This window comes from Dreissena polymorpha, chromosome 15 (assembly GCF_020536995.1).
Source record: "Dreissena polymorpha isolate Duluth1 chromosome 15, UMN_Dpol_1.0, whole genome shotgun sequence".
Lineage (NCBI taxonomy): Eukaryota > Metazoa > Mollusca > Bivalvia > Myida > Dreissenidae > Dreissena > Dreissena polymorpha.
In genome coordinates this window covers 21,570,883-21,592,203 of record NC_068369.1, presented here as the reverse complement: position 1 = coordinate 21,592,203, position 21,321 = coordinate 21,570,883, and the positions used below count along the sequence as shown (strand labels likewise).

The window sequence follows — 21,321 nt, the reverse complement described above, 5'->3', positions numbered from 1 at the left end:
ACTATTAGTCATGACATGTCAAAGACCACACTAAATACCATTAACCGTAATTAGAAAGTATGAATGTTCTTTAATTGTCAGAAGAAAAAAACGTTAATTTATATGCTGTAGCATAGCAGTTCTTAAAGATTGACAAATTAAATATCTGGTAACTAGAAGAAAACATTTTTTTCAACAACACAAAAAAATGAAGAAGAGAAGGAAAAACAACATAATTGTAAAGGCTATTGGGAGGGTAAGGGTAAAAGGTAAAATATGGGGGTGGTTATGCATATTGATCAAATAAACAACTTGCAAATGAAATCTCTTTAACAATTTGGTGTGGATGGATTTTTGTTGTTTTGTGGTTGTTGCAGTACTGTCATGTGTGTTCTTGTTTCTGCTTCATAAAATGTGTCATCATCATTTGTGACCTAAGTAGACCAAAACAAATTAAAACATAGGCTTTAGAGTGTTGCCAATTAACACATCCTTATTATCTGGTGTGGGAATAATGAGCTAGGCATAGAGTTAAAGGTTAGACATGCTAGCTAGGTTAGACATACTAGCTAGGTAAGACATGCTAGCTAGGTTAGACATTCTAGCAAGGTTAAACATACTAGCTAGGTTAGACATTCTAGCTAGGTTAGACATGCTAGATTGGTAAGACATTCTAGCTAGGTTAGACATGCTAGCTAGGTTAGACATTGTAGCTAGGTTAGACATGCTAGCTAGGTTAGACATTTTAAATAGGCTTGACATGCTACATAGGTTAGACATTCAAGCTAGATTAGACTTGCTAGCTAGGTTAGACATGCTAGCTAGGTTAGACACACTAGCTAGGTTAAACATTCTAGCTAGGTTAGACATGCAAGCTATGTTAGACATTCTAGCTAGGTTAGACATTCTAGCAAGGTTAGCCACGCTAGCTAGGTTAGACATGCTAGCTAGGTTAGACACGCTAGCTAGGTTAGACATGCTAGTTAGGTTAGACACACTAGCTAGGTTAGACATTCTAGCTAGGTTAGACATGCTAGCTAGGGTAAACACGCTGTCTAGGTTAGACATTCTAGCTAGGTTAAACATGATAGCTAGGTTAGACATTATACCTAGGTTAGACACTCTAGATAGGTTAGACACACTAGCTAGGTAGACATTCTAGCTAGGTTAGACATGCTAGCTAGGTTAGACATTCTAGTTAGGTTAGACATGTTAGCTAGGTTAGACACGCTAGCTAGGTTAGACATGCTAGCTAGGTTAGACACGCTAGCTAGGATGGACATGCTAGCTAGGTTAGACACGCTTGCTAGGTTAGACATGCTAGCTAGGTTAGACATGCTAGCTAGGTTAGATATTCTAGCTAGGTTAGACACGATAGCTAGGTTAGACATGCTAGCTAGGTTAGACATTCTAGCTTGGTTAGACAATCCAGCTTGGTTAGACATGCTAGCTAGGCTAGACATACTAGCTAGGTTAGACCCTCTAGCTAGGTTAGACATACTCGCTCGGTTAGACCCTCTATCTAGGTTAGACATACTAGCTAGGTTAGACTTTCTAGCTAGGTTAGGCATACTAGCTAGGTAAGACACGCTAGCTTGGTTAGACATACTAGCTAGTTAAGACATACTAGCTAGGTTAGGCACGCTAGCTAGGTTAGATAATATAGTTAGGTTAGACATTCTAGCTAGGTTAGACATTCTAGCTAGATAAGACATTCTAGCTAGGTTTGGGTTAACAGATAAAACTCACCTGATCCTGAGGTTGCATGAAACAAAAGAGAAGTACATATAAGATTGCATGTTCATGGAAAGTACATTTATGATAATTAAGGATGAAAAAGAATTGCTGAAACTAAAAAGTACCATCGGACATGCCCATTAATTACGAGTAGGATAAACATAACAGAGAAAACAATACAATACTTTTGCTAATTTTATTTCTAAATCAATTACTATCCAATTACACCTGGGCTTTACCATGCATGAACAATCCATGGTTGTCCCTCCCATAGCAAACCCCGAGACCCAATAGCCTCATAAAGCTCCAGACCTTCCACCTTGATCAAAACAGTGAAAGAGTTCCTTTTGCTACCTGTCCCTTTGACTCTCTCAATTTCCCACCCTCCTTCCAAACTCCCTCCCTATCTCCCTAGCATCCTACCTGTCTCTTGCCTCCCACAGTAAGCTTTTTCTGCTCTCCGATAATCCCTCTTCCTTACATCCCTATTTGAACCCATGACTAATCTCCAATACCCTACATGCCCCTGTGACTCCTGCAGCCTCCCTTATTATAACAGCCTCTATGAATCACATGAAGCACCATATATTTGTTTCTTTCCTGTCCCTGTCATTCCTGGAGCCTCCCTTATTATAAACAGCCTCTATGAATCACATGAAGCGCCATATATTTGTTTCTTACCTGTCCCTGTCATTCCTGGAGCCTCCCTTATTATAAACAGCCTCTATGAATCACATGAAGCGCCATATACCAGTATTTGTTTCTTACCGATCCCTGTGACTCCTGCAGCTTCTATTTGTTTCTAACCTGTCCCTGTGACTCCTGCAGTCTCTATTTGTTTCTTTACTGTCCCTGTCACTCCTGCAGCCTCTATTTGTTTCTTACCTGTCCCTGTGACTCCTGCAGCCTCTATTTGTTTCTTACCTGTCCCTGTGACTCCTGCAGCCCCTATTTGTTTCTTACCTGTCCCTGTGACTCCTGCAGCCCCTATTTGTTTCTTACCTGTCCCTGTGACTCCTGCAGCCTCTATTTGTTTCTTACCAATCTCTATGACTCCTGCAGCCTCTATTTGTTTCTTACCTGTCCCTGTGACTCCTGCAGCCTCTATTTGTTTCTTACCTGTCCCTGTGACTCCTGCAGCCTCTATTTGTTTCTTACCGATGCCTGTGACTCCTGCAGTCTCTATTTGTTTCTTACCTGTCCCTGTGACTCCTGCAGCCTCTTCTGGAACTCTTTCTCCATGTTCTCCATGTCTAACTTGTTCTTCTCCAACATGCCCTTGTACTCGGCCTCCAGCTCATTCTTCAGCTTTGCTCGCTCTGAAACACACATAGGGTGGAAATAGTGTATGACTAGATGTCACCTCGTTTTGTATCACTAGTATAACATCAATAATAAATCTAGGCACCCTCCGAAACAACAAGGGTGCACCCTCCGGAACAACAAGGGTGCACAATGGTGTATTGGTAAATATGTACTCGTTTTGTGTCACTAGAATAATGTCAAAAACAAAACAAGGTCCCTTTTGAGATTGAAACAAAAAATGGCAGCCCGAATGTTAGATATTTTTTATTAACTTTTTGTCAGATTTGCCTGACAGTTTTTGCCGACTCTGATTCACATTGAAGACAAAAAGGATTTTTTTTAAATATAACAAGAAATGTGTTTGTCAGAAACACTATGTCCCCTTCTGCGCCGCTTTGATTTTCATATTTTTTTTATTATTTTTTTACCTTTGACCTTGAAGGAAGACCTTGACCTTTCACCACCCAAAATGTGCAGCTCCATGAGATACACATGCATGCCAAATATGAAGTTGCTATCATCAATATTGCAAAAGTTATTGCAAAATGTTAAAGTTGGGGCAAACAAACAAACCAATGGACAGGGCAAAAACAATATGTCCCCCACTATAGTGGTGGAGGACATAAAAAGTACTGAATTAACAATAAACAACCCCATATGAATTGCATGAAGCACAATTAGTTTGTTTCTAACCTTCGTCAGTCATGTCGGCGCCTCCCTCCCCGTTCTCCAGGAGGGACATGTCCATCTTGCCCGAGGCCAACATGGCCTTGAGTTTCTCATTCTCCTCCTGCAGCTCACGGATCAGTTGGGCGGTCGGGTCCTCATTGACACGGGCCGTTGTCTTGATCTGCTTTGCGCGATCAGCTGAAATCAGTTTCACTCATGAAGTTAAACTTCCTTATTTAGGCTCTATTGCATCCAAAACCTTAGTTGTTGTTTTTTTTAGAAACCTTTGAGTCTGTTCCTGGATAGAACCAGTACTTTTGTTTTTAAAGAGAAGATATTGAGAAAGGTGTATTTGTAAGTCTACTTTTGCACCAAGTCCAAGCTGTATTTTTAACCCTTTGCATGCTGGGAAATTTGTCGTCTGCTAAAATGTCTTCTGCTGAATTTGTAAAATAAGCATTTTCTTCATTTTTTTTCAAAGAATACTATCAGAATAGCAAACAGTTTGGATCCAGATGAGACGCCACGTTCTGTGGCGTCTCATCTGGATCCAAACTGTTTGCAAAGGCCTTCACAACTCGGTTCCCGCACTGTAAGGGTTAAAGGTGTGTTACATGGCAGACATTGGCGGACAGTGTTTTCAAACCTTCCATTGTTTTCTAGCTCTCCGAGTTATTGCTTGATAAGGCATGGGACACTTATCAGCTAAAATTGTAACTGCAAAATTGTGCATTTTGAAGTGCTTGTCCGTAAAGTGTTAACTTTTTTCATTTGAATTCTGACTATACTTTGAAGTTTATTGACATTTACCATGCTGTTATAGTATGTACAACACTTCATATCAACACCATATCAATTAATGGTATTTTGTAACCACATTGTATTTCTGCTTAACAATACACTACTAGTGCATCACTATTTTTCGAACTTTCCTATTTCTAACTATTTTCATGGCCCCAGAACCAGCAGTGTTGAACTGTTCCACTTCACTCAAATGCAACCACTGCCTACACTGAAAACACAGCAAGTTTCTTGGCAAACTTTAAGCTTACCATATCGAAGGGTAGACAGGGTCTCCTCAAAGTTAATATCAGCTGGACTCAGGGCAGCAATCTGCAAGAATCAACATTATAAATAATGAATCTACACAACAAATAGATAGCAATATGGTCCAAACAGAAAACTGCATCACACAAACACATTCAATTCTTGAATTGTGCAAATAAACAATAAAATATTTAGTTTAAATGTAAGTCAGTGACTTCTTGTAGGGGTGCATTTTGTGTTTGTTTAAATATTTAATCTTCGATTATAATATAAAAGTTACTGAGATTTACGTTCACACTGGACTATGCGGGCAAAAGCAAGGTTCAATTCTTCAAAAACCAGTCATTAAATAAAGCTTGAACAGACATCATAAAATAAAAGACCTTGTGTTGCCAATAAAAGGTTATTACGGCTACTGCAGTGTGTTTTTTCACCATTTTGGGAATGGGGTCGGGTATCTTGGATTGGGAAATAACGCGTACTTTTGCCTTTAATTGGGAAATTAATGTTGAGGATTTTATGCTTACAAATAGTTAAAAATTGAAAATAAAGGTGATTTGAATATTATAATTTCTAAGGTTCAACTTATAGAGCTAAATTTGGAGATTATTTAACATGTTTAGGCTTATTAAAAAAAAAAAATTGTGAAACCTTCCATTGGGAATTGTAAAGTGCCATTTGGGAAAAATATACACTTTTTATATAAACCTTTACTTTACTTAATTCACACCCACAATTTAAAATTTAAAAAATTCAAACGTTTATTGGTGACTGTTAAACATTACTTTCGTAAACTGGAGGAGTGAATGTCTTACATATATAAAGAACACATCTACTATCGACCAATTTTGAAGGGCATTTTCCAACACCATAGAAGACTCTTGCCGAGACACTAATGACATACTAGAAATTTAGAGTAGCCAGAAACAGAGCTTTTGAGGAGAGGCCCCCACATTTGAGTGTCAATTATTTTGAAGATTTATTTCAAGGCCTGGTGTTAATGGTGATTATCTGTTACATCATATGCACTTCTAGCATGTCTCTAATAAGAGGCAAAACAAATGTCAAGTACACCCACACTCATTACATTTGTGAATATTGTGAGTTGAAAATACATACAATGCAAAGAACACCACAATTGTGTAATTTTTATTGCTTGTCATTTATCCGCATCCTTAATTTAAGATTTGGCATAGCTGCAGTGTACATGGACATTTAGACAGTCCACAGTTCTTTGTTAATCTTTATTAAGAAGAAGAGGCTTTTTTGGCATAACTTTTTCGTACCCAATATGTTTGTACCCTAAATTTTTTCGTACCCAAGAACTAAAACGATAAATGCTTGGTATATCACTTTAAACATAAATTCTCATTTTGAGAACACCGACCAGGTGTTAACAGGACTTACTTTTCTGCTTAAAAAAACCCATAATATGTATATCAGGACCTTGCCTAATTTTAAACTTGCATTCAAGGGGTTCAATATGTCTTTAATATAAATTGTTCCCATGAATTGCATCAATGTAAATTCAATAAATAAAACAAGAGGGCCATGATGGCCCTGAATCCCTCACCTGACTAACCTTGCTACATCAACTTAATTTCTATCAGACAATGGCTAGCTATATCATGAAGTACAAATGGGCCAAATTTCAGGACCATAGCTAAAAGAACAAGATGGCCCTAGATTGCTCATCTGAGGAAAACTGGTATAATACATGAACAGGAGCTCCTACAAGCTCTTTATAATATTATGTACATTTTGATTCAAGATGACTCATATACAAATGAAACCTGATCACATCATATCAATTGTATGGCTATACTCGAATTGACATTCTAGAGCACAAACAGATATGACCTCTTGACTGTGTTTTGCATAAGTTCATTTTTAGGAATTGAGTTGAATTATATGTAATCCCAACCCAGATTCAATCAAGATAAACATTCTGACTAAATTTCATAAAGATCTAATAAACTGTGACCTCTATCGTCTACATGAAGTTGTACTATGATTTGACCAGATGACCTACTTTATGACCTCAGATGACCCATATACAATCCTGACCAGATTTCATCAATTAATACATTCTGACAAAATTTCATTAAGACATGATGAAAACTGTGACTTCTTTCATCTACACAAAGTTTTACTAGAATTGGCCCAGTGACCTAATTTTTGACCCCAGATGACCCATATACGATCCAAAATCAGATATTATCAAGATAAACATTCTGACCATATTTCATTAAGATCAAATGAAAACTATGATCTCTATTGTCTACACAAGTTTTTTTTATGATTTGACCTAGTGACCTAGTTTCTGACCCCAGATGACGCAAATACAATCCCAATAAAGATTTGATCAAGATAAACATTCTGACAAAATTTCATAAAGATTTGATGGAAACTGTGACCTCTATTGTCTACACAAGGTTTTTCTATGATTTGACCTAGTGACCAAGTTTTTGACCCCAGATGACCCAAATACAATCCAAACCCAGATTTCATCAAGATTAACATTCTGGCCAAATTTTATAAAGATTGGATGAAAACTGTGACCTCTACTGTCTACACAAACAAATTGTTGACGAATGGACGCACATACGCACGCCGGACGCCAGACATCACACGATCACATAAGCTCACCATGTCACTTCGTGACAGGTGAGCTAAAAAATAACATTATTAATAATAATGCCTTCATTCTTTCTTTTTTATGAACACAACATTTTTCTAATAAAAAAAAGGGAGACACAATTTAATAGAAAAGACCTTTTCATATCAACCACCTGAGTGATACGGAACCAAAAAAAGTAATATTCATGTAAAACCATGGACCCACCATGATGGTTTTGCTGTTGCCCCCGAGGGCGTTCTTCAGAAGCTTGGTGAGCATGGAGTCTCTGTACGGAACCTGCATGTTCTTCTTGCCGCCTGCTATTTCAGCCAGGGCAGCGATGCAGTTGCCCAGACTGGACAGCGACTGGTTGATGGCTGCGCCTTCCTTGAGTCGGGCACCCGTTGCCCCTGTGCTATCCGCTCTCTCACTGAAATCAGTCCAGCATATTTGAAGACCCTTGCAATCATTTTACAATTATTATGAAGTTAAAGCGCTGGAGCTGAATTTTAAAGGCCTTTGCAAACAGTTTGGATCCAGATGAGACGCCACAGAACGTGGCGTCTCATCTGGATCCAAACTGTTTGCTACTCTGACAGTATTCTTTGAAAAAAATTCGAAGAAAATGCTAATTTTAGAAATTCAGCAGACAACATTTTAGCAGACGACAAATTTCCCAGCATGCAAAGGGTTAACAGAATCAGCTTCAGATTAATGTTGATTAGAAATTGTATAAGGAATATAGATCTACCATATGAGTAAAACTTTTACAACACTATTCAGAGAATCAAGCCAGTTATTCATAAAACTGAGTTGAAAGTGATTTTTGAAACCCAAAAATACAGAGTGTCAATTTGCCATTAACCATTTCAGAAAACATTAACAGAAATAAACAAGAGCTATCACCATAGGATGACATATGCCCCCTATAAACGCTTTGATAGAAGTTATGAGCATTTTTCGCAACCTAAACGCAGATTTCGAAACCTAAACGCGGACCTTAAGTTCAAGGTCAAGGTTACAGGGGTAAAAACAATTGTGCGTATGGAAAGGCCTTGTCCATTTACACATGCATACCAAATATGAAGGTTACATCTGAAGCGACATAGAAGTTATGAGCATTTTTCGAAACCTAAACGCAAAGTGTGACGGACAGACGGACGGAGGGACAGACGGATGGACAGTGCGATCACTATATGCCCTCCTTTGGGGGCATAAAAATAAGCATTCTCTGAAATAAAAAATGCCCTTAAAAAGGCTCCCCCCCACACACACACCTACCTGCCGGCCAAATCAACAAGATTGGCCTCTGCAGACTTGGCCATTTCCTCTCCTGCAGCATTCACAGACTTCTGGACGAACTTGATTGTCACGATCGTGTGAGCACGACTGAAAGAGAAAAAGTAATGAAACAATATAATTGTTTGTAGACCCAGGCTTGTAAAAAGCATCTTGTATTTCTTATATTAAGTTATTCTCACTGCTCTGTCTTAAAGGGATCTTTTCACGCTTTGGTAAATTGACAAAATTGAAAAAAGTTGTTTCAGATTCGCAAACTTTCGTTTTAGTTATGATATTTGTGAGGAAACAGTAATACTGAACATTTACCATGGTCTAATATAGCCATTATATGCATCTTTTGACGATTTTAAAACCTAAAAATTATAAAGCGTTGCAACGCGAAACGATTGAATAATTTGGAAAGTTCTGTTTTTGTCGTTAAATTTTGTGAAACTACGAAAATTGCTTATATAAGGTATAAAATACATCCATGATGTGTACTCGGCGGAATAGCTCAGTAGGCTAAAGCGTTTTTACTTCAGGACTCTGGCTGGACTCCAGGGGTCACTGGTTCGAAACCTGGTCCGGGCAATGTTCTTTTCCTTTTTTTTAATTTTATTCTTGATTTTTTACTGGAGCTTTTACGATCCAATGTTTACATTTATCGATATAAAGCATTTAATGAATAAGTTAAAAATGCCAAAATCTGTGAAAAGGCCCCTTTAAAAGAATCAATAAAACTTTATTTTCTTGATAATTTAAGCAATTCTGAAAAGTATAAATTTCAATAATTTTAATCATAATTGACCCGCATCATGGAAAATGGGTCGGATGCCATACGTGTCGTAGCTCCAGACCAGCCTGCATCTGAGCAGTCTGGTCTGGAGCTACCCTGTTCATGCAAGAGACCACAGAACCTCGCATTTCTTTATAGCAGACAGCATAGGTCCTCACAAGACTGCGCCAATGTGCACGCTGTTCATGAGCTACACTGACCACATGTGGCATTAGAAACATGTTGACAGAATGCCGCTCAATTGTTATTGAACCTAGGAGTAAAACAGCATTATATATGAAATTTTTACACTCGAGTCACTGATTTTTCTCTAGACCAAAACTTCATGCTCATGAAATTATTAATATGGCAAGAAATAGGTATTGTGTCCACAGATGAGATGCGTCAGCTTTTGTTGTATTTACCCCTATCCAATCAAATAAAGGTAAATTTTGCATCATTTTTATAATTTTTAAAAGACGAAAGGTCGCTAATTAACAATATACTGCATGTAGTTTGAATAAACACTGATGCCTCACAATATATGATGTAATGGTAAGAAATATATGCAGTGGTTTTCAACGCTGCTGTTAACCCTTTACCACTTACATATAGATATGTATATTGACGCATTTGTAGTCCCTTAGAAAGTTACATTTAATTAAAGACCTTTCTTACTAGATTCAAGTTTTAAAGGCTTCATCTCCAAACCTTAGATAGATAGATAGATGAGCAACAAACAGCATACGACCTGAAAAGACTGCGAGTTACTCAAAGGCTGTTCTGGTTTTATGCTGATTGCAAATAGTCATTTTCACTTTACTTGTAAGTGGGAAAGCGTTAAATGACTCATAAACATGTGAAAATGAATCTCAATTACAACAGGCCCATTGATGGTTTAAAGAATCGTTTTTAATGCAAGCAGCTTGCAACAGCATGAATAGAAAAGGGAGATAATTAAAACATTCACTTAACCCTTTCCCACTCAGAGGCAAAGTGAAAATGGCTATGTGCAAACAGCATAAAACCAGAACAGCCTGCGAGTAACTCGCAGTCTATTCAGGTTTTATGCTGTTTGCTGCTCACCAGTATCTAAGGGTTGAAAATGAAGCCTTTAGAACTCGATTCTTGTAAGAAAGGTCTTAAATAAAATGTAACTTTCTATGGGACTACAAGTGCATCAAAATATGTATCTAAGTGGTAAAGGGTTAAGGATTTAATTTCGGACATGGCAGTATAAATGCCAAATAACCTATGCAGGGATTGATCATGCAATCCTTTATAAGGCAAATTCCCCCTGATTGAAGTAGAAAAGATGTCAGTAACTGGGATTATTACGAGCACTTTTTACTGGTAAACGAGCCATTCCAGGAAGTATGAGTTCGTAAACTGTTTGCAATAATATGACTGTAATGTTGTTAAAATCAGCAAACAATCCAACTTGACAAACAATAAAAATAATTCCTTAACCCTTTGCATGCTGGGAAATTTGTCGTCTGCTAAAATGTCGTCTGCTGAATTTCTAAAATTAGCATTTTCTTCGATTTTTTTCAAAAAATACTATTAGAATAGCAAACAGTTTGGATCCTGATGAGACCCCATGTTCTGTGGCGTATCATCTGGATCCAAACTGTTTGCAAAGGCCTTCAAAATTCGGTTCCCGCACTGAAAGGGTTAAAATGCATAAATTAATACCTAGTTAATATTTTTGCTGTTTCAAGTCTAAAGTAATATTTACTAATCTTACTTAATTCCAATAATATAATGGCTTGACATAATTATTATAATTAGTGAATAAAACCACTGAACCGCTTATGTAAAATCAATACCCAGGTTTTGTGCAAGGTCAACAATTCAATTCAATACATACAACAACCAGGCATTCTCGACTGGCTAGCTTTAAATAAGCCTTTTCACTAATTGCCAATATAGCATTTCATAACATATGAAAGACTGATCTTTTCATAAAAAACTGCTATACATGATCCGAGCACTCGGCCTCTGAAGATTCTATCATCATATTGATGTATTGACAGATCAGAAATTTAAAAAAATCTTTCACATGTTCAAATTTTGTATGCTGCTTATTTTGCAACTCTTGGCACTTAATAACTATTTAAATGATATGAAAATGTTAGTTAAAAAACTCAATCTTGAATAGATCAGCAACACTCAAATTTTAACTTTGCTTGGCAAACAGAATGTCTATTAAATATTTGTAAGAATAGTTTCTTTCAAAATATGTACCAGGTTAAAAACATAAATGTTTAAAAAAAATATATATAGGCTATTTTGTGCTCTCTGTTACACAAAGTAAATCTCCAGAAGGAAGATGGGGTAAACTCAACATACATAATTTATTTTTTTTACGGTAACTATAAAATGGCCAAACTGGTTTTACATGAATGGGTTTTAATTTTCGTTTATTTGGTCAATATGCAATAACTGAACAGTCCGCAAACAGGAGTACTATAAATATCACACTTCAATGATTACAAACTTTAAATAGTCTGCCAAAAATGTGCCCTATATATCCTGTAACCAAAAAACACAGCGTACATACCAACATAATATTTATATGGCTTCCTAGGTTTCAATATTATCAGTGCAAAATCAGACTAAAAGGATTTGCTCTGTGGCAATAAATACTACATTACTGCTATGAGCTTTCTTTAAGTGCAGGTTATTGGCTTTTGTTCAAAGACAACAAAAGACCTGTTTTAAAATGGTTACGTATTGATTTAACTTAAGTAGCAGACTTGTACGTCATCAAGTCCAAATCATTATTAAAAAGAAAGCTACTAATCCCATTAATTTTGTTAATGTTGTTAACAGGAAAGCAAAATACAGCAATAAAATATCACTTATGCCAGCAGGTTTTTTTTGGGTTGTTGGGGAAGGGGCCTTTAGCCCTTATGTGGGGGAAATTTTACGCGAGATTTTCCACTTTTTTTTTTAAGGGGGAATTTTTTGGTTCTGAAAGGGGGAATTTTTTGGTTCTGAAATGGGAAAAAACCAGCCTAGTTTGGTGGGGGAAGACGCCGATATTCGGCGTCTGTTATATAAGGTAAAAAAAACCTGGCCAGTCGTTCCACTATGACGGTAAGCGTTAATACTCAGCCAAGATTGATACAAACAAAAGAACACCTCTCAACTAAAGAAATGTGATAGCTTTAGAAAAATATACTGGTACTTGCACATTTTGAAAACATGACTGTAGAATGGTATTTTTCCCTTGTAAAGAAAAAAAAAGTCAATAAATCTTATTATTAACCTTTTTTGAATAAATAGTTCTTTATGTAGATTGATGTGTAATATGTGGGACTCAATATTCAATAGTAGCTTTACTAAAACTCTTAAGCATTAGGATTAATACAAATTTCATGAAAAATCTTTTTTAACCCTTTGCATGATGGGAAATTTGTTGTCTGCTTAAATGTTGTCTGCTGAATTTGTAAAATTAACATTTTCTGCGATTTTTTTCAAAGAATACTATCAGAATAGCAAACAGTTTGGATCCTGATGAGACGCCACAGAACGTGGTGTCTCATCAGGATCCAAACTGTTTGCAAAGGCCTTCAAAATTCGGTTCCAGCACTGAAAGGGTTAATAAGAATGTACGGATATACAGAATTGTGAAAGTCACTTTTCAGAACAAGAATTACATTTCTGACAAGTCTTTCATTAAAAAAACGGATTAGATGAAAATGACCACTTTGGAGGTTATAATTTGTATTAAAGTTTTTAATATTTCATCTTCAAGTTTATCATGAAATGGTTATCGAAATGCATCTTAAAACAACAATCACACACAGAAAGTATAGCAGCATTCATTCAATGTTCAGGCCAAGAATCACAATATGTGACAGATTATATGATAAGTGTGCCTTATTATTTAACTTATCAGGATTCTTTGACAACAAAGGGGTAGCAGCAAAGATCTTGTAATTTAGCCATGCCCTAAGTATCTAAAAAGGCAATAGTTTGTCTGGATCCTATGAACAGTTAAATTTTAATTCAATTTGATTTTATCACAACTTAAGTCAAAACTCCCCACCACATTTGTCCTATACAAACAAGCAGAACAGTAAACAGTATCACTACAGTAAGTGTTCAAATATTTGAGCCGATTCATGCAAATGGATATTATGCCATATGCGACCAGTGTATTTTCAGACTAGCATGTGCATTTGTGCAGTCTCATCAGCAGACTCTACAACTCCTCATCAGTTACTCCTATTACTCATCAGTATATCGATGCATAGTAATACCTAAAGATACACTGTTTGGATATGTCCTTAGGCCAACCTCCTGCATGACATGTTTGGAAAGGTTTTATTATCTGTGGTCACATTACAAACACAAGTATATGCTGGTGGTTAATTGCTAACTCTGGACATGGCATTGACCAATAACATATTAATTATGCATAACATAGATATGAAGGGCATCAAACAATCTAAAAAAATCAATAAAAGCAATTAATCATTTAATTATACATGATTGTTTTAATGCTATTAAATACAGTTTTTGTGTTGGTGCTGATGTTTGTATTGTTTTTTAAACCAAAAGCAAGCGGGATATTAAGAATGGTAGATTTAACCTTGCCCTCGTTAATTTTTGCCCAGCACTCAACACTGTCCTTAGGGAAAATAAACAAAACCTATAAAAGAAATGAATACACATGCATAAGTGATGGCACTTCAACCTTTCCAACTGGCAGAAGCAAAGTGAAAATGGCTGTGTGCAAACAGCATAAAACCAGAACAGCCTGCGAGTTACCTGCAGTCTGTTCATGTTTTATGCTGTTTGCTGCTCAACAGTATCTAAGGTTTTGAGATGACCCTTAAAAACTTGAATCTAGTAAGAAAGATCTTAAATTAAATTTAACTCTATAAGGGACTACAAAAAATATGTATCTAAGTGGTAAATTGTTAAAGACAAATAGCTGGCATGTCATCAAGGTCATAATGTCATGGTACAGTGGATCAATGTCAGACATGTAAACCAAAGATCATGGGTTGGAGTTTGTGTCTTGTTATTCTTCTTTTATTCACAAAGTCTGCGTAACTCTTTGTAAAAGAAATCATTATCTAGCATGATTTACTGTTGAATACTCAGTCAAGAGTATAGATGTTTTTATTTATAACTATGAAGGATAACCCACACCTGATGTTCTTTGCTGTCTATCGGAAATAAGCCGTGTTTTGTATATTTAAAATTTGGAATGACACTTTGTGCGCGTGCTTTGAGCACCAGATTTGTTATCGAAAGCCTTATAAATATTAAAGTCTGGCTCTGTGAAAAGGGGGTTTAACGCATGTGTGTAAAGTTTCATCCCAGACTAGCCTGTGCACTGTGCACAGGCTAATCATGGACGGCACTTTCCTCCTAGCTGGATTTTCTTCAAGAACAGTCTGCCTTAAAACAAAAATACAATAAAAGCGGACATGCATTAAGCCCCCTTTTCACAGATCAGATTCATTTGAATGTGACATACCTGCTAGTGGCGTTCATCTTAGTGGAGGCGACCGTGCGGTTACGTGTTCCTTCCTCGATCCTCTGTTCAATTTCCGCGTATGTTCCAACTGGCACACTCTTCAACCCATCAGCTGCATAGAAGAGAAGCATATCATGTGTACCTTATCATGTGTACCTTATCATGTGTACCTTATCATGCGTACTTCATAAAGTGTGTGAAGCAATAGTCTTCCCATTATCAGGTGTGCATTGAACAAATAAATTCTTGAGGAATAAACTTAGTTTTATTTCAGTATTTTGTCTACAAAGTTTCAATGACACCTTTTTTTTTATTTGTATGACGTCATTTCATGGTAATCATGTTCATTTGGCATACCTCTGGTTCAAAATAAAGGGATTTGTTTTTCGAAAATGATAGGGTATATAGAATACCAAATATTTAATACATATAAGTTTATCTGTTCTGAAAAAAAACACTAACGAGTTCCCAGGGCTTTAGGTTTTTGAAACTTTCCTTCATTACTTCAAGTCCAGCTAACTTTTTATCTATTGATATTAATATACTTCTCAAAGTGAATGGAATATAAGTAAATATGTTGTAAATTGGCATTTTCTCTAATTAAGTTTAAGACTGATTTCACTATACACTTGTTCTTTTCAAAAATAAAACTGAAACTGTTTTAGTTGATTAAATGCTTTAATACTATGAAGAAAACTAATTCAATTGCATTTTGCGTTAGGGTTGATAACAAATAAAAAATATTTTCACAATGATATTAACGTATTTACAGAATTGTATGTTGAACAAACACTTCGCCAAATCATTACTATTTTTATTCTCATGAAATTTAGATGATTTGAAAAGAGTTTTTTGCAATGTTATAAGATATTACAATACAAATTAAGCAACATTTTTTCTTTTTGTAATGTTTCTTTGTTTTTTTATTTTTTGAGTACTAAAGAAAAAATCTCTTCAAAGTATCCTCCTGCTTTAGCTGTCTTAAGAAAGAAGAGTTGGGTCTCGGTAGACATTTTAAAAGTAGACACAGAACGTAGACGTCCAATGAATAATAAACAATAAATATCAAGCTTACCATAGAAGCCAGATTTTGGATGTTGTCGGACATTGAGATATTTCTTCGATGGGCTAGAGTCCAGTAAATCTTGAACATTTTCATTGTAGATCTCTAGCATACTGAACATAACCTGGAAGAAGGTTAGATAGCCAATATGAACAATGAGCAATAAGAAACAATGCATTTTCATATCCTTAAATACATCAATAATAAGAATGGTGATCATATCCTATACAAAACCTTGTGACTGAAATGCTTTTCACAATTATTTGTAGCCATCTTAATCAGACAAAGGTCAACAGCTTTAGCAAGTAATTATTTGCAGTTAAAAACAAAAGGATACATAGTGGAAAACTTAAAATAATAAATATCTGAGCTGCACATTACCGGCATTGTTTTTAAAAAAGTATGAAATGTAATCACTCATTTATTCCTCTAAAAATGCAGTATCTTTTTTTCACATACCTCATACTGTTCTTTGGCACCCGCAGCTCTTTTCTCATCTATTTGTTTGTACAAGTTCTCACAATAGATTGGCACAATGCCTGAAAAGGATTCAAAGCACTTATAAGAAGTGTCCATCCCAACAGATTGCATTGTTTGGAAAGTATTTTGAGTTGTCTTTTTTTATGCAATACTTATAAAAAAACACAATTAAAAGCATGTTAAGTATTTACTGCTACTGACACACAATATTTCATTCAATTATCTTATAAGGAACAGTTTCACTCGAAAAAGCATTTTCTTTCATAATGAATTTTTCTTTTCACCAATGAATTAGTATATGATTAACCCTTTCCCACTCAGAAGCAAAGTGAAAATGGCTATGTGAACAGAGCATTAAACCCGGACAGCCTGCTAGTAACTCGCAGTCTGTACAGGTTTTATGCTGTTTGCTGCTCATCAGTATCTAATGGTTGAAAATGAAACCTTTAAAACTTTAATCTAGTTAAAAAGGTCTTTAATTAAATGAAGCTTTTCTAAGGGACAACAAATGCGTTAAAATATGTGGTAAAGGGTTTATATTGCTGACTATGACATATGCATGTTCAACTGATTTACCTTTGTTGACGCCATATCCCACCATGGACCAGCTCTTTCCCGAGCCAGTCTGTCCGTATGCAAACAGTGTTGAGTTGTAGCCCTCCCATGCATTCTTGAGTACGCCTGCACCCATCTCATTATACACTTTTTTCTATGAACCAAATGAATAATAAACGTTAGCATGTGATTGATTAAACACATACTATTTGCTAATCTTTCAATGCACAATTATTTTTTTTAATTTAACAAAAGAACAAACTTTGATCAAATACCTAAAAAGCACTGTAAACAGAAAGTAGTGTTCATTAACAAAAGAACAAACTTTGATCAAATACCTAAAAAGCACTGTAAACTGAAAGTAGTGTTAAACAGCCGTTTTGGGGAAAACAGACAGTTTTTGTATGAGATGTGCTTGATGCAAGTTTTTTATTTATTTACACACCTGATCGGCAAACTTTTTTCCATTCGGGTGAGATGTATCAGGAGCCATATACCCTGTCCCATCATCTTTGCAGCCATCGTGAGACCAGTAGCTGAAGTCAAATGTGAATTTCTTGACGTCCTTAGAAGCTGGGTCTGTGATGGAGGTGGTGTTGCCGGTCATGTCAATGATAACTTGGGAATTGCGCTCCTTCTCGCGACCATTGTGAGATCAGTTAAGGAAAGTATGGTTTGCAAATCATATTGAGTAAAAAAAACATTCAGAAAACAAATAGGTGTCAATCATTACCGCTACACTGAATTATGCAGCTACATTTTATGTTTAAATGCTTTACACTGATATATAAAACAAAGAATAAATCTGTAATAATGAACTCTGTAAGCACAATTGATATTCCATTCTTAGTGTCTTTATTTTTATTAAGAGGTCAGTATGTTCATGTTTCTCTGCTCTGGTTTCTTTGTTAGTATTCCCTTTATTCTGCAGATCTCTGCCATCTGAAGGGACATGGCACTTTACCCACATAGGTGAAAAAACATAACCATTTGGTAATAGACGAGTCTTAACGGATAATAAGAATCCAACAGTTTAAATTAGTCAGATTAACTTGGCTGTTCACCTCCCTGTCCAACTTGTGGAAGGGTTAAAGGACATAGACAGAAAGCATTTGTTTTTAGTTGCTGGCGTGTCTGCTGATTTGTAGAATCAATAAAATAATGATTTTTTTAAATTAACAAACATCCTTAACAACAATAATTAGTACATTTGTAATTATACTACCAAATGGAATTTGATGCACATTAGCACGCTTTTGCATATATGTCAGGATAAATATATAAAACAAACAGTTTGATCTCATTGCATAGATCATGATAAAACTAGCAAACTTTATTTTCTAACAAACAAACATGCACGAACGTGCAGCATCGGAGATGATAGTTGATACTTGTCTCAACTGAGCTTACAGATAACAACTATCAAAATTGCTTTTGATATTTGTTGGTATATTATGTCCAATCGGTTGTACGTAAGAAAATTAATTTGCACCACACTCAATAATATTGCGGTCAAAAGTTGTCTAAAACCATCGCTAATTAGTAAATTAATTTAGCCGGTGCCCTCGAAATCTAATTACTGATGTGAAAAGGATATGAAAGGCCGTACTCTTACGGCAACTTTAACGTTTTCTTCCGTCATTATTGGAAATAAGTCCTTTTCACACTGTTTAACACACTTATTCCGACACTTTTAGGCACAGTGCTAGTCGAAATGCAATAAATATGCGGACTGAAATTTAGAAATGCTCACACGTCACTCGCCATGTTTGCGACATGTACATTCGGTGTTTAGAGGTGTTTGATTGGTTGCTAAGCGCGCTAGTCTTATCGATACACGCGTTGAACCGATTAAATAGACTGGCATCGGATCAGTAATATGTCCACTGTGAAAGAAGAAATCGATCCTTTATAATGTATTGAACAATGTCAGTGTATATTCAAATTGCTTTGTTTTATGAGGGATTTGAAAATGAATCGCCCGTTCTGCTTGAAATATTAAGCAATCGATTTATAGAAATAGATTAGAAATGAGCATTGGTTCTTGGCTTCCACAGATTGTAGTATACAATCTATAAAATTCGTATTATACGTATCATATATACATACGTTTTAGTCCGATTTTTAGCATCTTAATATAGTTACTGCAGAAAATTGTGCAAAATAATGAATTATATAAATAATTGTTACATTAGATTCTATATTATATTGAACGGATGTGTTCGCTAGAGGGCATTGTTATAGTGTCAATCAAGAAACATTTCATATAGAATCGAGGGAATTGTTCAAGAATAAAAACCGTCGAAGCTCAGTTAATTAGAACTTATCGCACTTGTGTTGCTCACATATGAAGAGAATTAAACAAACAATTAATGTTAGTTGATTATCGCTTGTTACCATACGTACTATGGTATCAACTTTCTATTGTGGCGCACTTTTAGTCTGGTCGGGAAACTTATTTTTCCCTAAATATAATGTTTTGCTCATATTTTAATATGCATTTTTTAGGTCGAGTCACCCGATTCTTAAATCTGTCTAAACTTTAAACTAGAGATTCGAACAGGTTTATATACAACTCTATTAAATTATATAACTTAATAACTACATAAGCATACGTCACTTTCATCTACTGAAATGTATACTGTACTCAAGTATACGTACGCATTTGCACATATTCCGGATACAACTACAAAAAATGTTGCCTTGTTTGTTTGCTTAATTGTTTAGTAGAAGTTTTCGCCGCTTTGAACACATATAGGTCATCAAGGTCATTTTACCAACTCACACTTTTCTTGGGTTAATTGGTAGTAAGCGAATGTACAATGTTAATCACAAATTTCTTTATTGATGATGGTGTAATTCAAATGGATCATTTAAGCAGTGGCATGCGAAACTGGGTCTAAAGCAATATAAGATCAGTGTAGCTCCATCCCAGCCTGCGATATCGCTATAAAGTCACCAAAATGTCGCGGTCTCATAAACGGACAGGATAGCTTCTAACCAGACTTTGCGGATGCGAAGGGTGGTCTGGAGCTACGCGGAACGCATATGGTATAAGAACCATTTTCGCATGAAGAGGTCCATGTGTCTTATGGTGCCTTTAGCAACAGTCACACCTCTTTAGAATATTCGTGTTTGTTTAGTCATAATATTTACTAGTATATATTGTTAAACTGCATTGTTCTGATATAAACTTTGGGAAACTACGTCGCTGTATTATTTTGTAGATAGCAGAGACCGTAGGTTGCTGACCAGTATAGTAATAAATTAAGTTTAATAAAATGAGCAAGTATCAGATATAATCATTTCAAGTGTGTGTACGATGAACTCGAGTTGTTACAACCTCCACTCGTCCAAAGTGGCCGATACGATAAGAATGGGAACCCTCCAAAATCTGAAGGCCATATAAGATACCCTCCACACATTTTGAACGTTGAACTATATCGGTAGAATGACTTAATGTTTTGCATATTTTCATATACCACTTTCTATATTTGTATAAACCACAATAACCAGAAAGATTTTATCCGTTTACGTGATTTCTTTATTTTGTAAATCGGCCATGTTAAAACGTTTATATCCTTAAAAGGACTTCACAGCTTTTTGTACCAAATTGCAACCATCAAAGAATAATCCATGTTATGTAGTAGCACTGATAGCCTAGTGCTTCCCACGATTGCCATTGATTTCAAAGGTCAGTGGTTTAAGCAAAGGTAGGGTAAACGTATTCCTTTCGTGGTTTTCACCGCGTCTGTGACAAATGCGCTTAAACGCCGTTCGCTGAATGGACACTCGTGGGTAATAAAAAACCGAACTAAATCGCTCTTCCCACAAGGAGTAATATACTAGTACATAAAATGGAGAATTTTTAATGATAAGCAGTGTGCTCGGGCAATATGTTTCGTGAATATTGACGTCGGCTCTTCCTCCAGCGTTTAACCCCTCACCAGTATCAGTACACTTATATCAGTAATATTTCTGTCTTCGCAGCGTTTGTATACAGACAGTATTTAATGTCTCTAAATTTAAATTGGGTAAATACTGGAAAATAACTTTTACGCATTTAATATATGTATATATTTACATTTTTAAATTGATTAATATTAAATGATTTCTAAACAGATATGTATGATTTTATAAACGCTCAGTGTAAGATTTGATTGTATATGTATATTTAAAAAAAAAAAAATGTTACCCAGTGCAGTGCTCGCGTGAGCTGCTAATTCAATACTTATCATCACATTGTCTTATGAGTAAGTGTATTTCGAAATGTATATGACCCTTCCATGTCTGAGGCGCTGTTATTTGAG

General features: G+C 35.8%; 2 protein-coding genes across 2 annotated transcripts in view; both read right to left on the bottom strand.

Moving 5' to 3' along the window:
* The window catches only part of LOC127859405 (kinesin-like protein KIF28), a 36,914-nt gene extending 18,123 nt beyond the window's left edge, over positions 1 to 18,791 (bottom strand). The window contains exons 1-11 of the mRNA XM_052396779.1: positions 18,610 to 18,791; positions 17,457 to 17,661; positions 17,033 to 17,165; positions 16,436 to 16,515; positions 15,989 to 16,100; positions 14,914 to 15,025; positions 8,639 to 8,746; positions 7,583 to 7,787; positions 4,743 to 4,803; positions 3,715 to 3,888; positions 2,914 to 3,035 (exon numbers count right to left, since the gene is read on the bottom strand). Coding sequence (XP_052252739.1) covers positions 2,914 to 3,035; positions 3,715 to 3,888; positions 4,743 to 4,803; positions 7,583 to 7,787; positions 8,639 to 8,746; positions 14,914 to 15,025; positions 15,989 to 16,100; positions 16,436 to 16,515; positions 17,033 to 17,165; positions 17,457 to 17,661; positions 18,610 to 18,653 — 1,356 coding nt within the window. The 5' untranslated portion in view covers positions 18,654 to 18,791. The remainder of the gene's footprint in view (positions 1 to 2,913; positions 3,036 to 3,714; positions 3,889 to 4,742; positions 4,804 to 7,582; positions 7,788 to 8,638; positions 8,747 to 14,913; positions 15,026 to 15,988; positions 16,101 to 16,435; positions 16,516 to 17,032; positions 17,166 to 17,456; positions 17,662 to 18,609) is intronic.
* LOC127859396 (membrane progestin receptor gamma-like) overlaps positions 1 to 21,321 on the bottom strand; it is a 418,822-nt gene that overhangs the window by 10,694 nt on the left and 386,807 nt on the right. The gene's annotated exons all lie outside the window — the stretch shown is intronic.